At 36.3% G+C, this 17,675-nt stretch overlaps 1 protein-coding gene across 7 annotated transcripts in view; it reads left to right on the forward strand.

The window, feature by feature from the left end:
• Nucleotides 1-17,675, forward strand: part of LOC135220659 (la-related protein 1B-like) — a 255,882-nt gene that overhangs the window by 215,746 nt on the left and 22,461 nt on the right. For all 7 annotated transcript variants that reach the window (XM_064258015.1, XM_064258011.1, XM_064258013.1 and 4 more), the window contains 2 exons: nucleotides 3,688-3,854; nucleotides 7,415-7,559. In XM_064258015.1, coding sequence (XP_064114085.1) covers nucleotides 3,688-3,854; nucleotides 7,415-7,559 — 312 coding nt within the window. The remainder of the gene's footprint in view (nucleotides 1-3,687; nucleotides 3,855-7,414; nucleotides 7,560-17,675) is intronic.

Below are 17,675 nucleotides of genomic sequence, written 5' to 3' on the forward strand. Positions count from 1 at the left end.
AAAAGATAAATAAGTAAATCTCATATTATAAGGTAATAGAATGAAAATAATGAATGGAATCTTTTGTACACACAAAAAATGCTCCTGACACCATCTTTTAGCGAAAAAAATAACAATCAAATTCATAACAAGGTGTATTTAAGTCATAGTTCAACTTAAAAGAACTTCATATAACAAAAAATAACCTTGTCCCATATAAATAGTTTCTGAGAGATATGATAACGCTACATAGAAGTAAGAAAATCACTGAATAGAGTTTAATAGGGCAAAATAACCCTACCCCTGCCCTCAGTTGATTTTTCCAAACCAAAACATAGATCACTTTGTATTTTGATATTCTGCATCTTTTTTCTTCCACGCATTTGGTTTAAATAACTGTTTTGTTGTTGCATAAAAAACATTACATTTTTCATTGTTTTTATGCAATGAAATTGGGATGCAACAAGTTTTAATTGCAATACATTCTGTATAATTTGAGGTATGAAGTTAAAAGTCACTTCACATGATGTATTTTGATATTCTGCATCTTTCTTTTATGCATTTTTGTCAATTAAATGACTGTTTTGTTGTTACGTAAAGAATGCTACATTTTTCTTGGTGTTTATGCGATGAAATTGGGATACAACAAATTTCATCTATCTCATGTATAGGTTAAGGTATGAAGTTAAAACTCACATCACATGATGTATTTTGATATACTGCATCATTTTTCTTCTATGAACTTTCCTATGAATGCCCATTTCCAGATACAGAGAGAAAGAAATATTGCGCAAGGCAGTCCCTGGGTTACGACGGGGTTCCGTTCTTAAGACGCGTCGCGTCGTAACCCGAAAATCGTCGTAAGCCGGAACGACGTTGTTGAAAACATGTCCGCAGGGAAAATTTAACTAATTTGCAATTTTTCTTAGGGCCATATTCTAAAATTATCACTAATTTACTTTTTTCATGTGCAACACTGTTTATTCACAAATTACTGTATATTTTCATTAAAATACAAGAGAGAGAGAGAGAGAGAGAGAGAGAGAGAGAGAGAGAGAGACCATTACAACTTGTAGCACCAGCACGGTATAAAGGAGGTTTATATTTGTTTAAATAACTGAAATTATCAATAAACATTTTACATACTAGTACCATAAAAATTCTTTCATCTCGGTAAAAGAGAGAGAGAGAGAGAGAGAGAGAGTGTTTATCTCTCTCTGTTCTCTCCAAAAATACTTATAACGCTTCCAGCAAAAGAGAGGGAGGGAGTTACCACTATGACACATTATTATCTTGTGTGGCAAAAGAGAGAGAGAGAGAGAGAGAGAGAGAGAGAGAGAGGAGAGACAGAGAGAGAAGAGCGAGAGACGAGAGAGAGAGAGAAGGGGTTAACCTTAATTAAAAGTGACATGGATAGATTAGTATTGTATTTCTTTAAAATACTATCACATATGAATTTTGTAATTACAGTTATTATTATTATTATTATTATTATTATTATTATTATTATTTTTATTATTTGAAAGTATTAAAAACAAATAGTACAAGTACATAAAAATCTTGTCTCAGTAAATGAGAGAGAGAGAGAGAGAGAGAGAGAGGAGAGAGAGAGAGAGAGGGGGGGGGGAATTTCATGAGCACCTCCCCCTCCTGGCTGTCACAGAACTTGATATATCTGACAGTTTTAGTACCTGGAGTTAGAAAAAGGTTACTGAGAGAAGACTGGGATTTCCTTCATTCTTCCATAATTTTATAAATATATAAGCTAAAATCTTACTAATTCACTATGGTATTTTCTTTAATGAATTTATATTATTGCTGTATAAATTAATATTAATATTTGAAAATAGTAAATCATTTATTTATCATACAAAAAAACATACATCTTTGTAGTAGAGAGAGAGAGAGAGAGAGAATTATTATTTTTATTATGTGATATCATTCAACTTATTAAACTTGCTAATACAGTATTAATCAAAATTAATATTTGAAAATTAGTAAATCATTTTTGTATTATAAAAATGTATTTAGTCATGAAAATAAACATCAAAATACTCTAATTAGTGATTATTTTCGTCGGAAAATACAAAGAGAGAGAGAGAGAGAGAGAGAGAGAGAGAGAGAGAGAGAGAGAGAGAGAGAGAGAGAGAGAGACTATGGTTTTTATATCCAAATCTAAGTAGAGTATAAATGGATTCTTTAAGTGAAATAATGTTTCAATGATATTTTGCTGTTTTGTATTAAAGGATATGTATACTGTTTGAATATGCATTCCTTATCCTTGACTATGGTTACCATACAGTTTAATAGCGTAAATTAATTTATGCGCCCTCCGCTCAGAAACTAGTTCTGCGTATGAGGTATCGTTAAAAAGCATAAAAAACTGTCGTAACCTTGGAATTTGCGTTGTAATCTAACCAGAAACTTAGTTTTGTTAATTATGTATACTGGAAACAAGGAATGATTTTTTCATTATTTGCGCTTTTGAACTGTTAAAAACTGCGCATCCCAAGCTAGTGTATTCATTCGCTCGGAAACTAGTTCCGCATATGAGGCGTCACTAAAAAAATTTAAGAAATATGACATAAAAAGTCTCTAAAATCATCATAACCTCAAAATTTTTGTTGTAATCTAACCAAAAACTTATTTTTATTAATATACTGTGCTAAACTATAAAGGATTCTTATCATAGTATGCATTTTTTAAAAGCGTCGTTAACTCGGAGCGTCGGAAGCGTCAGCGTCGTAACCTCGGAACAAGTGTCGTAACCCAGGGCGGATTTTTCAATGAATATTTAAGAAAAAGCGTCGTAACCTCGGAACGTCGTAAGCCGGCGTCGTAACCCGGGGACCGCCTGTATTAAGTCTTGACATCAATCAAATTTTGATATGCCATAGGAGCCGAACTATTAGATATTTTGAGGTGGGAACTGAAACATTGGATGTGTTTTTATGATAACTTTTGTTCTTCTATGCCTTACTTTCATATGATTAGCGGTTTCCAAGTTGTTTCGTTTAACCATTTTTGTTAAAAAAGCTCCTGTTTTAGCCATTAATGTGAGGTGATAAGGGAGGCTAAAAAAATATGTTGCCCATCCCTGAGACACTTAACTTCTTTTTGGTGATACTAGACATACATCACTCCACATTCCAGCAAAAATGAGACTCTTTGGAGTTTTTTCACAGATGAAACCCTAATTTCACGTCACTATTAGTAGCTTATATACCTGTATTGAAAACCGATTTGCATGGAAATTTGACTTCTGATTTATGTGCAAGAACCTAACCCCATCATGACTAGATATCTATCTGAACTATTTAGTTTGCCTATGCTTCATTAAAATATGTCACTTTTATATATATTTAATGTTTCTTTTTACCTTATTAACTAAATTGTCGGTGTATTTTAGAGGTAGGATGGGGAGTTTTAACTGTTAGGTTAAGTGTATTCTAATCCAACCTCTCTTGTCATCCAGGAAAATCACTAATCCAGCAACGAGTAGGTCCCAGTGATGCTAGATTAATGATGATTGACCTGTATATGATATTCATGTAGTTAATCATTATATTCTAAACCGTTTTATTTCAAGTTATGATGAAAATGTTTGACTTTCAAAGTTGTGCTCGATTTTCAGTTATGAAATACCACAGTGATGTTGTGGAAGCCATATTGAATCTTTGATATTTCTCTTTACTTTATCCATGACAGTGACCTAAATGCCAGCCCCAGTGAAAACCAGCTCTCAAGTAGTTTTGGATCTGTTGGCTCTCTACCAGGTTCATTGCCAACCTTCCAGCATCCCTCCCATTCTCTTCTTAAAGAGAATGGTTTCACGCAGCAGGTGTACCACAAGTATCGTGCTAGATGTTTGAAAGGTAAGTCATTGAGAAATTTTTACTATGTATATATATGGATGCATCTATTTATTTTATATTTATTATTATTCACCCAATTACATTGATCATGTTAAAAAAAAATATTTTATAAGAAACCTCTATCAGCCAGCTGTATTAGATGTATTGGTAACAATTTCTACTTGATTTTTCTTCATAGAAAATGGAGAAAATGCATATTAGTATTGTTTACTACTGGCAATGTACCTCAACAGACTTCTACCAATTAGATTTCATTACTTAGCAGATATGGAGTAAAAAAAAAAAAATTTTTTTTTTTACTTAAATTAATAATCGTGAAATGATTGTGAACAATACTTACCTAACTCTGTAACCTTGCAATCGCGACTTCTTTTATTCCAGGATAACTAATCTATCATATCTTGCAAAGTACCATTCTCCCACTCGCTTGACTAATTTGTGTGTGATAGCCTGGTTTTATTTTAATAATAAATAACACTAATTTGTATTTATTTTGTTCATAGGCCCTATAAAGTGAGCTAATTTTCAGTTGAGGGAAAATTTGTTGACTGTTGACTACACATGAATTTTCAACTTGAAGCACTGTCATTCTTATTTAATTATGAATATTACTTACTTATAGATGTTATAAAGTATTCTTTTGATATAAGGAACAAAAGAGTAAAACAAACTTTTAAACATTTACATTTGAAAATGAAATATTTGCCACAGAACAAGATGAGGAAAGATTGTTATACCTATTCTGGCTTGTTCTCTAGCCTATACCATCCAAGAGTCTTCAATCTTCATTACTTAATGGATTTTGTTACTCATTAGTTGGCCAGAACGTAAAACTGTCCATTAAGTTGAGATGCCATTGTATTTATATTCCAAACAGGCTGTCATGGGAAGTGTGCCTTCTTCCTTGATAAAATAAAAAATACCAAAGATTTGTGATGCCAAATTGACTAAGACATACCCACCTTCTCAAAGCAATTAACACTAATAAAACCCTGTAGCTGAGATATTATGGTAAGGGTGGCAATGAAAGCCAGTATAATATCTATGTTGAGAAAAAATAACTTATCCAAACATACCAGCTAGAAAAGTGGAAATACTTGATTAGTAAGTCGTGTTATGTATACATAAAATGATTTGTTTAGCAAATAATTTCATAATGTTAATTTGTGAATTGTCCAGTAAATCCCAAGAAAAACCACCGTACTTCCCTCTCTTAGTTACTGTTCTGCAGAAAATAATGTCCCCCATGTTTGCTGGTGATTTATGAAGTAAGAATAATTTTCTTCCAAGGAAAATGAAAGCTGTAAATTATTTAGTAACTTGAGCTAACCTATGCCATTGTACACCATTTACTGGTTAACAAAGGTATTTGCTAACTAGGATAAGCCAGGCAGTGAAACAAATTAAAAAAAATTGCACTAAAACCTGTGAATGCATTTGATCAAAAGCTTAGAATCATTTCAACAATTACATGAAATAATAAAGGAAGAAGTAAAACTCAGGTATTTAGGGGAAAAAGTTTTAATGACTGCAATTAGTATAGGGAAAGTGAGGCTGCAAACTAACTGGAACAGAAGTCAGAAGTGCATGAACACTGCAGCCAGAGTACAAATTTTAAAAGTTGTAATTTAGGAATACTGTAGTATTAGTGAGAGAGACTTAACATAAATTTGCCAAACAAACGAGTCATATTTTTGTGATGCAAGAAATTTATGAGCAGCTGTCATCCTGCTTTTGCTCATAAACTTCACCAAAATGTATGGCAAAAATTGGGGCCTGGTTCTATATTGTGAAATATCACTCGGTGATATTTGTACAACCAGCTGACCAGCCTCGTTAGAGGTAAATGAATGGGTTCAGTGTTGTTGTTAAAGTACCTAATAGTAATTCATAATAATATTGTACGTTGTGCTATATTCAGTTTTTCTTACCTTTTTAGAGAAAGGTGAAGCTAAGATAGTAACAATGTCAACTTAATGGTCAGAACCTTATGTGAGATTATAAATTTTGAGATGGTAAAAAGGTATACGGACTTTACATTTCTTTTATGAGACTGAACTATCCCCTCTATTTTAGTAGTAAAAGCTTTAATAAGGCCATGTTTCAAAGCTTTATGTGAGATTATGAATTTTGAGAAGATAAATTGGAACATGGACTTTATATTTCTTTTACAAGACTGAACTATCCCCTCCGTTTTATTAGTAAAGCTTTATTTAAGGCCATGTTTGGGTGGGAAGTGAATAAAACAAATAATATACCACTAAAATTTTATTTATTTATGTAGCTCAAGGTTAGCACATGCAGTCATTTTATTATATGAAATGGTTTGGTGATGTTGAGATTAGAAGTTTTATTGGGAAAGTGGTAGGGGCTTTTATTAATTAGTGAAGCACAGCATTTTTGTTGATTAGTTAATGGATGATCCAGTACAGAAACAATTTTTTATAGAGATGCAGTTGTGAGAATGTTGGTGAAGGGAGCCTACATATATTTCAGGAACTCCATTGAAAGAAACAAGGTATTCAAAACCTTTTAATAGACCATTGATTAATAAGAAATTTTTTATGAGTATTAACATGACTACCAAATGGGATTTGCTAGTGGCCAACCATGATCCTACTTATCTCTCTCTCATTCAAGTAGCAGGATTCCCAGCTGACCTTGTTGTAGGCATCAATCTAATGCAACTGAGTATGATGTAATAAATGTCTGTACCATCAGTGCTAAACTATTATTTATGATAAATTGCTTATTCAAGACAAGCTTACTACTTGAGATGTAGCTCAGCCTCAGACTTTTGCTCATGATAAGCCATGAACAATTGTTTATATCATATACTGTCCACTTTTTGGAAAAATTGTCTAGCTTACCTGAGAATGACAATGTAAGTGTGAAGGCTTCCCAAAGCTCCTAATAGACTTTATGGTGTAGTTTAGTAACAAACACTGGATGTCTGACCAGTATTGGTAGCAGTGGTGTTTTTGGATCAAGAACATTTATAGTTGAGTGACAAAAACATATTAAGAATAACTATGGGAAAAGAACTGATTGTACCGTACTTACATATAGTGTAATTATAATATTAATTTTTGGGATGTCAGAGGCAGCGTAAAGCATGAATATGTTTTGATGGTAAAGTTTAATAACTGAGAGTGGAAGAAGTAAAAAAGGAATATCAAGAAAGTTTCATAGCAAATGTAGCTTCTAAAAGTGTTTTTGTGACCTACCCCAAATTTCTGTTTAGTGCTAGAACACAGAAAACCAAGTTATGAGACTGATGGATAACAGAAGGTAAATAGACAATATCTTAAGAAAGGAATAACTATGTAAACACACACACACACACACAATTTTCCATTTTTATAAAGCATTTTTGTTTAACTCGGTAACTTTATTAATGTTAAGTAATACTATTCTTATTTCTTTATTTTTAAACTTTACAGTATTGTCTCTCAGAATTTTGTACTATGTGAATAACTAGGTTAAGTTATTTAAATACTTTTATTATGAAGTTGATTTATTGTTTAAAAACATTTTTTCTTGCTTGTATACTCTTGCAGAGCGTAAAAGGTTGGGTATAGGACAAAGTCCAGAAATGAATACATTGTACCGGTTTTGGTCATTCTTCTTGCGGGAGCACTTCAACCGCAAGATGTATGAAGAATTTAGAAGATTGGCTAATGAAGATGCAAAGTTTGGTTACAGGTAAGAATTGCCTTGTATGTATACGTAGCTTATATTTTTTTTCACTAATACTGGTTTCATGGCTGTTAGCTCAAAGAAACACTTTTATCATTCTAGCATGCCAAATCAATTTAAAAGAGATATGATTACCATCTCATCTGCAGCTTTTGTAGCACCAAAGTTGTTCTCTTCTAGTAGTTCACTCAATGCCCTAAGGGATCAGAGCCCCTGGACTGTTAAATACCTAGTTTAAATAAAGCATCTGAAATGGTGGTACATAATAATAAAGGTTAACATTCAATTATCATCAGAATTGAATTCTGGAAATTGTGTTGGCTATTTAATCCTGATTGTAGTTCAATGTTAAAATTTTTTTAAGTATTACCATTTCTTATGCTTTATTTTAAACTGGGTACTTAGAGTACAGGAGGTTGAATGCCTTATGGCATTTAGTGGACCACCTGTATTTGTGATTTTTCTGCAAAATACATTTAAAAAAGCCATAACAATTCCTGATTTGTATAGTGTTGATCAAAAGATCACATAACAAAATGGAACTGTTGTGAACCAACTTGCATTGTAGTCAGATTCAGTATGCAAAATTTAGGAGTGTGCTCATTATATATACACAATTGAAAATACTTCAAGATAGACCAGCAATGTTCGTAAGTGAAGTGGAACTAGAACTGAAAGGAAGAGGGTTTAATAGTCCAGTAAAAAGCTGATGTACAAAACTGCATAAAGTAGAACCCCCGGACCTCAACCCTATTAGAAGTCGACATAATTGGGTTTTGACACCAAAGTTTGAGTAAACTTTGCATTAGAGCAAAATTCTGGAATTTGACCAGAGTGGCCACATGATGTTTACAAACAGAACGGTTTCAGTCAACTGCCACTAGTCAATGTTATTGGTGGTGTTTTGTGTTACTAAATTTCATTTGATGCTAAACTGCATATGAAATTATGCTAATGTGCTGCATCTATCATAATTATGCTTGTTGGATGATAAAATTATGCTAATTTTATGCTAACTATATCTCACTTCCCATTTGTTGCTAAACTCTACATGAATTTTTGCTAAATCTATCAAAATTCTGCTAATGTTATGCTAACTTAGGTCTCACTTCACAATATATATGAAATTATGCTAAATCTAGCAAAATGATGCTAGTGGGATGACAAAATTATGCTAATATTATGCTAACTTAACTTAGTTCTCATTTCCTATTCGATGTTAAACTATATGAAATGATGCTAAATCTATCAAATTTTATGCTAGTGGGATGACTTAAGTTGTGCTAATTTTATGCTAATGTAGATCTCATTTGATGCTAAACTCTATAGGAAATTATGCTAAATATATCAAAATTATGCTAGTGGGATGACAAAATTGTTCTTATGTTATGATAAATTAATATTTTATTATCACAGTGTATATAAATATATAACAAATACAATTGGCCATTAAATATGAAAGTTGATACGTAATCCTATTTACAGGAAATATCTTTATGGACCTCAGCATGTCCTTGGAAGGATTAAATTTGGTGCAATCACCTGCTTTCTTGATACCTTCACTGCATATTAGTTCATTTGTTAGTGAAACATTGACTTTTTTTTTTTTTTTTACCATGGAGAAATGTGCACACAGTAAGCATATGGTAATGGTTAGCAAGGGACGAGCTAACTATGTAAGAATAAGATATTTATTACTTAGATAAACTTTAACCCAGAATGACTCTGTGTTGATGATAAACTTTAACCCAAAATGACTCTGTGTTGATGTTTTCATAAAGAAAATTTTGATGTAATGATAAAATATGAAAACAATCAAATGCAATACAGAAAAGAGAGGAAAAAAAGTCTTCATTGATCCAGTGTTCGGTGTGCAGAGTGAGATGGTCTATTAACAAATAGTAAATGGAAGAACAAAGCTTTTCACAATACAATTTAGCATAAATGATTTACAAAATCATTCGTCATTGTGGCACGTGTCATGATATTGTCAAGGAGAGAAGAGATGGTAAAATTTTTACTATAATATTTAAGTAAAAGCAGTACCAATTCACACAAAAAATACATTTTATTTCACAATAAATATAACATAATGATAAAACATGAAAACAATCAAGAGCTTGCTAGTTGGTGTTGTGTGCGCTGAGTGACCTTACGTTACAGCTCATTCGGGTTTCCCCAGGTCCCTCAGTGTGAGGCACCTCAAATGTATACCAGATAATTGCTAATGCATCTTCCTATATATTTTGCATCTTCCAATCTTGGATGGTCTGGGATGCAGCTTAGATATTTGTCGAGCTTATTCTTAAACACAGCTACACTCACTCCTGATCTGTTCCTCAGATGAGCAGGCAACGCATTGAATAGACACTGCATTGTCGATGCTGGTGTGTGGTGGATTAATATCCTCTTTGTGCTTTCCATAGTTTTGGGCACTATTAATCTACCTCTGCTTGCTCTTCCTGATATTTTTAGCTCCATGATATTTTCTTCAATTCCTTCTATCTGTTTCCATGCCTGTATTATCATGTAGCATTCTCTTCTCCTTTCTAGACTATATAATTTTAAAAATTGTAGTCTTTCCCAGTAGTCAAGATCCATAACTTCTTCTATTCTAGCTGTAAAGGACCTTTGTACACTCTCTATTTGTCCAATATCCATTTGGCAGTGGGGGTACCATATATTGCAATATTCAAGACTACGTGCATACGTTTTATAAAGCATAATCGTGTGTTCGGCTTTTCTTGTTGTTTTGAAGTTCCGCAACAACATTCCTATTTTTGCTTTGGATTTTGCCAATAGTATTGCTATTTGATCATTGCATAACATGTTCCTATTCAACGTCACACCAAGGTCTTTTAACTGCTTCCTTATTTGTGATTGTTTTGTTATTAGGTCACCTATATGCATCTAGTATTTCTTTATCTCCATAATTTATTGAATCAAATTTATCAGAGTTAAATAACATCCTAATTACCTCTGCCCATTCATATATTTTGTTTAGGTCTCTTTGTAGCAAGTTCCTATCTTCATCACAAGTAATTTCTCTACTTATTCTTGTGTCATTGGCTTTCCGTGTTCAAGATTCCTAACTTCAGTGTCGATGGATCCTCATCCAACATGTAGTAGGTGCAGGGAAAATGTATGTACAATTACTAATCCTTGCTCTGTTTGTCATGGTTGGTTGGTGGAACAGTGGAGGAAGTTTTATGAGAAAGGCCAGTACAAAAGAAAGGAGACAACGCCATCTTTGGATGACCAAGCGTTGCCGGCTTCTTTTGTATTGGCAATACACCAGACTGCTCCATATGTTTCGCCACCTGCTTTTGATTTGTCCCTTACCCCTTCGGTTTCTCCTAGTCATTCGTTATCGGGACATCCAGGAGGGGTTTTGGGTAACTTTATGCATAATATTTATGCTCCGTTGTTCCCAGCAGGGAGGGGGGGAGCATTGCCATCTTTGTTCCAGGTGCCAGCTCCCAATGCGCACAGGATGGAAGGTACGTGGGCGGCGCTAGTCCTACCAGGCGTACCATCCTTGGAGGGTTTGCTGTCGCATTATATGGCATCACGATTCCAGCAGAGTCTGGCAGCGCTGATTGTTCATCATCCCCCTGGCTTGCACTTTATGGGAAATAATGCCGTGGCTACGCCAACGACTTCAGTGTTTACGGCGATGCAGAACATTGGAGGTAGTTTTGCTGCAAACTCAGGGATGCCAGCAGCAGCCGCCCAGTCTCTCCCTACAAGATTGGTGACGTCACAACCGACGTCACCCACTGACATGGCAGATGCGATGATGTCACAGCCTACTGCCACTTGGTCTACTTCGCTGCCTCCAGAACCAAATACACTTTCTGACTCGGTGGCACACACTGTAATGAAGAAATTACAGGATCTAGAGCAGATGCTAAGAAAGACAAAAAGAAAAGGTGTGATTCGTCGTCTTCTTCGTCTTCTTCCTCTAGCTCGGCGTCATCGCTAAGTTTGATGTGAAGGGGCAATCAGTGGTATTGATGTCAGACAACACCACAGTAGTAGCTTACGTAAACAAACGAGGCCTAGTTTCTCGGCAGTTACATGTGATGACAGTTCAACTTCATCAGTGGGCTGTAGAGAACCTAGTAGACATCAGGGCCAGATATATTCCGGGAAAAAGAAACATAGTGGCCAACAAGTTGAGCCGCAGGGATCAGATCCTGGGAATGGAGTGGTCCTTGCACCAACAGGTAGTGGACAGGATGCTCATGTTGTGGGAAAGGCCGATCATAAACCTATTCGCAACCAGGTACAACAAAAAGTTGGAAGTGTATTGCTCAGTAGTCCCAGACGTAGAGGCAGTAGCAGAAGATGCGCTACAACACCCATGGGACAATCTGGACGTTTACGCATTTCTTCCATTTTGTCTAATTTGTCAGGTTCTGAACAGGGTAATGCGGTCTCAGAACCTCAGAATGACTCTGGTGGCTCCTTTATGGCCAAAGGCAGAATGGTTTCCGGACCTCTTGGAACTCCTAATAGTAGATGTGCCAAGAGAGTTAACCCCCATGGAACAACCTACTACAGTAGTACCTCGAGATACGAAAGGCTCTACTTACGAAAAACTCGAGCTACGAAAGCCAATGCGAAAAATTTTACTGCTCTACATACGAAAAGTTTTCAAGATACGAAAGGTTGTTGCTGTAAAGTCCCGAGATTCGCCCGGACCACCGAGAACAGTTTTAAAACTCCCGCGCCGCCAACTGAGTAAACTCGCCATCATCCTCCCGCTCTCCCATTGGTTCCTGATGCTAGTCACCCCATAAGGTCCTGCGCTCCTATTGGTCAGCATCTACCCCTTGTGCTTTAAGTATTCTATTGGTAAAAGGATGCTGTAAATTGAAAAACTTATTCATGCAATACATTTAATAAAAAAAAAAAAACATTAGGTAAAGATAGAATAAAGAATAGAAATGAATGGTTATTATACTGTTTGGTAGTTTCAGTAGTTGAAGAGAGATAATGAAAATTTATGGCTTACTGTGTAAAGTGATTGCTTGTCGATCGTTCGATACTCGTAAGTGCTGATGTAAACAGACGTTTGGAAGTTATTTCTTTTTTGTTTATTATAGTTAATGGCTACTTAATAATTATTTGAAATGAGTACATGCAATACATTTAATAAAAAAATTGTGAATTAGATATCATAAAATATAAAATAAATCAGACTGCCAACAAATACGTATTTTTTAGAATTCTTCTTCTGTTTTATTATTACGTTACGTATACGTATGTTTCATTATAGCTGTCAGTAACTCGGTACCTCCATTAGGTAAATGTTTCATTATAGCTGTCAGTAACTCGGTACCTCCATTAGGTAAAGATAGAATAAAGAATAGAAATGAATGGTTATTATACTGTTTGGTAGTTTCATTAGTTGAAGAGAGATAATAATGACAATTTATGGCTTACTGTGTGCTAGGAAAAATGATTGCTTGGCGCTCGATACTCGTAAGACGGGTAAGAGCTGAATGTAAACAATCGATTGGAAGGTTTGTTTTTTGTTTGTTTGTGTATTATAGTTAATGATTAATTAATAATTATTTGAAATGAGTACATACTGATTATTTATAATTTTATTGGCATATTCTAAGCTTTTAGCTCTTAGGTTTAGGTGTCAGAATCATAGACTAGGCTACAGTAGCAACCGCTAACATAGGCTAGGCTTATTGCTAAGGGACATATGCTAAAGTCCTAATATATGCAGTAAAAATGGGGTTGAACATTACATGCAGTTGAATATTACTCAAGTATGTACAGTATTTTGCCTTTTTGGAGTCATATTTCTTCCGTCGGATCGGCGTTGTAACCCTAGAACATGTGTTTTAGGCCTGGAAATATAATTTACTGGGGTGTTTTTGGAGGGCTTGGAACGGATTAGCCATTTTACATGTAAAATGTGTTCCAAGATACGAAAAACTCATAATACGAAGGCTGCCTCGGAACGGATTAATTTCGTGTCTCTAGGTACCACTGTATGTCAGCCGCACATGGAGAGGTACCACCGGTTGGTGAAATCCCTTTCACTTCACGGGTGGAAGACTGCCAAGTATCTCCTGCGAGCGAGAGGGTTTTCGCAAAAAGCAGCAACGCAGATGGCAGGAAATATCAGAAAGTCATCTGCAGCAGTATACCAAGGAAAATGGTCAGCATACTGTGATTGGTATCGTAGAGGGAACTTGTCTCCACTCGGTACCACTATTCAGCAATTAGCAGACTTTCTGATATATCTCAGGACAGAAGGGCATATGCCTGTATCTGCAGTGAAGGGGTACAGGGCCGTTACGATGTAGACATTTTGTCTTCATGGTAGTTGGCCATGTTGATGAAGAGCTTTGAGCAGTCATGTTTGCCAAAGGAACTAAAAGCCCCAGGTTGGGATTTGACCATGGTACTGAGTAGTCTGACAAAACCCCCCTACGGACCACTAAGGCAGTCCACAGATAGGAGCCTGACCCTGAAGACAGTCGTCTTATTGGCCCTAGCTTCAACCAAAAGGGTAGGGGAGCTACATGGCCTGTCATATATCATAAGGCACTCGATTGGTTGGAAGTCAATGGTATTTGAGTTTGTTCCAGAATTCGTGGCCAAAACTCAAAACCCATCAATAGTGTACAGTAGATTTGACTCCTTTTCCATACCTTCTCTGGCAGAATTCGTAGGCAATGACAAAGAAGAGATGCTTCTGTGTCCTGTCAGGGTAATAAGAGAGTACTTAAGAAGGGCAAGGCACCTCAGGCCGGAGTGCCGGAGGTTGTTCTTAAGTACAGGACGGAACAAAAAGGAAGTGTCCAGGAATACAATATCGTTTTGACTAAGAGAAATGATCAGGAATGCCATGCCTACATGACAGAAGACAGAGGGTCAAATAGCCAGGAGAGGGCTAGAGCTCATGACATCAGAGGCTTGAGTGCTTCTTTGGCATTCAAGAAGAATATGTCTGTGGAGAGAATTCTGAAAGCTGGTGTTTGGAAACGCCAAACAACTTCCACTTCATTCTATTTAAAAGACGTTGCCCATAGATCCTTGGACACTTTTTCCTTGGGTCCAGTGGTGGCGGCCCAGCAAGTGGAATAGCTCATCGAGTACCCCTGGCGGGTCAGTTTGTGTCTAGTCTAAGATGAAGGTATGAAAGTAGAAAGAATGGGATGACTGGTCTTTTTTCTTTACTACTTTCTTGCTACTCCTTTACCTACGGGCAGTATGAAGGAGAGTACCATCATAAGCTGGAACGGACTAGATGCAGGTGAGGTGGTCAGCCATACTGTAAAATTATTTTAGAACATAGTTTACTTTTCAGTAGCAACACACTCCTCTCTGTCATAGGAAAGAGAGGGGTGATGGTAGATCCAGATACAAGGGACAAGAGCGGTTTGTGAGAATGGAAGGTTCTCTATTTCTCCATAGTTTATAAACCAGGACATGGTACCAGCACCCAGTGAGGGAAACCAATAGATTCTCCTAATATTCGGAAATGGATAAAGGTGGCAAACTCCCAGTCAGTTATAGAGACTTACCTCCCTCCAATAAGTAAGTCTATCCTAATGTTAAGACAAGGTTTGTTTCGTATATGAACAAATGACAAATTTGTAACTAATTTGTATTTTTCATAGCTCACATACCTGAGGTCTTAACAGTTAAAGGCCCACCTCGAACCACCCCTCTAGCAGTCTAAACTGGGTTAGAAGTGTAACTGGTGGGTCATGGGACGGCTAGGGCATTCTGGGTAATACTTGCCCCGTGACCTGGTATAGATGCCAATAGTCCCTGGATCTCACAAGTTTAATTTTAATTCTACCGGTTTCCAGCTTGGCGCTAGTAAATCCTAATGTTAAGACCTCAGGTTTGTTAGTTATGAAAATACTGTATTAGTTACAAATTTGTCATATTTCTCATATTTTTCCTTGATTTATATGTCTCCCATATATTGCGGTTCCCCCTTGATTCCTATTTTTTCTATCTGATCTATAAGTTTGGAACCCCTTTATCTGATCATCATTACCAGTCTCTTGGGAATACCAGTTATATTCATTAAATCTATTTTTTCAGTTTGGGTTAGTTCTTCTAGGAACTCTATTTTTCTTTTTGAGTTACTCGTAACTAAACCATGTGCAGAGAGAGGAGAGGAGAGGAGAGGGAAGAAGGGGGTCTGCATCCCACTGACTTATCAGCTGGCAGGGATGGTTATTCGCACCCCACCCCCCCCCCCTTTTTTTTTTTTTTTCTTCTTCTTTCTTTTTCTTCCCCACTTACACTCGATCTGCTCAAATCACTTTTGGTTATAGTAAAATGCTTATCTAGTCAGTCACAATTGCTTTTTACAATTTTTTACTACTGAAAAAGTAACTTGGCTCTGTAAAAAACAAACTGGCGCCACATTCAGCTTCTGTGTACCTTGACTGTTTGTTTAAAAGGCTTCCTTGTGAAAAGTTACTTTATCTCTTTCATTTTCTTGCATTCTTGACTTATTACTTTTCTCCAAATCCTCATGTTTATTTTAAAGTCTGCCATTTGCCAATAGTAAGTTGATGTATTATGGCTTAATTAATCTCTTTCTGCACTTAAGATCCAAGTACACTGACACTCTCTCTCTCTCTCTCTCTCTCTCTCGCTCTCTCTCCATCGTCTCTCTCTCTCTCTCTCTCTCTCTCTCTCTCTCTCTCTCTCTCTCTCTCTCTCTCTCTCTCCATTGCGATTACCTCAAAGTGTTCCCGTCTCTAGCCAGCTGGGCACCTTTTTCACCAAACAGTTCATAAATCATACACAGAAAAAATAAAATTTCAAAAATTAATGTAATGAAGTAATGAAACGTTCTGTTTCATTACTTTAACTCTTAATTTAACTTTAGAACACAATAATAGAAGAAATGTTAAAAGGGGGACTTTCTGGGTTGGCTGGAATGAATTATCCTGATTCCCTTCATTTCGTATGGGGATATTTGTTTAATATTTCGAACAAATCGCACTTCGAACAGCCTTCTGGAATGGATTAACTTCGAAGTCTGAGGTACTACTTACATCCAAAATCAAAAATAAGGAGTTGACTTTCTGCCTGGAAGTCCTGAAGAACTTAATCAGATTGCTAAGATGCTGGTAGAGGAAAAGATCTAGGTCTGTGTGTCTTAAAAACTGAAATCATCATTGATCTATATCCCTTTATGGTGGAAGAAGAGAACCCCTCTGAGCTACAGAGGTGTAAGCAGACAAGATGTTATGTCAAAACAGAAATAATCATTGATCTATACCCCTTGATGGTGGAAGAAGAGACCCCTCTGAGCTACAGAGGTTTAAGCAGACAAGAGGTTATGTCTGCTACACCATAATTAGAACACTTCCCACTTGGATTGGCAGCTGGTCTTGATAAACACTTCGCTCTGGCAAGTCTCCAGATGCTCTGAATTATGTCATAGCTAGAGCAGATAGTCCTTGGTGAAAACTTCAGACCTAGAGCAGATAGTCCTTGATGAAATCTAGCAGTTTGGGGAGTCCACTAAGAGTCTCTGGAGTTCCAGGGACCACTCCTTGAGAGGCAAAAATAGAGCTACCAGTGTCATAGTCACATTGTGGTGGGATTGAAACTTGAGTATTTCCCTTATCATGTTGAATGCCAGGAATGTGCATAGATCTAAATTTGACCAATTTAGAATCATGGTGTCTGCTGCCATGCCAGAGGGTCCAGGCCAGAGAACAAGAGAGAGGAAAGCGATGATTTCTTGATATGGCAAATAGGTCCAGTATTAGTTTGCCACTCAGCTAACAAAGGTCATTGCAGACCATGGAGTCCAAGGTCTATTCTGTGGGGAGGACCTGTTTCCGATGACTCGGTTCATCCTCCAACACATTCACTTTCCCGTAATGAAACGGATAACTAGTTTCACATGGTTCTGGTCTGCCCAAAAGAGTTCCTTCATGGCTTTTCAGAAGGAGAAGGAATTGGTCCCACCTTATTGCCTGATGCAGGAAAGAGCTGTGGTTTTGTCCTCGAGTGCACCACCACAGTTTTATTGGTAACTTTCCGAAAACAACATTAGACGTAAATGAAAGGCTGTCAGTTCATGGCCATTGATGTGTATGTTCCGTTGTT

This window comes from Macrobrachium nipponense, chromosome 2, assembly GCF_015104395.2.
Source record: "Macrobrachium nipponense isolate FS-2020 chromosome 2, ASM1510439v2, whole genome shotgun sequence".
NCBI classification, from domain to species: Eukaryota; Metazoa; Arthropoda; class Malacostraca; order Decapoda; family Palaemonidae; genus Macrobrachium; species Macrobrachium nipponense.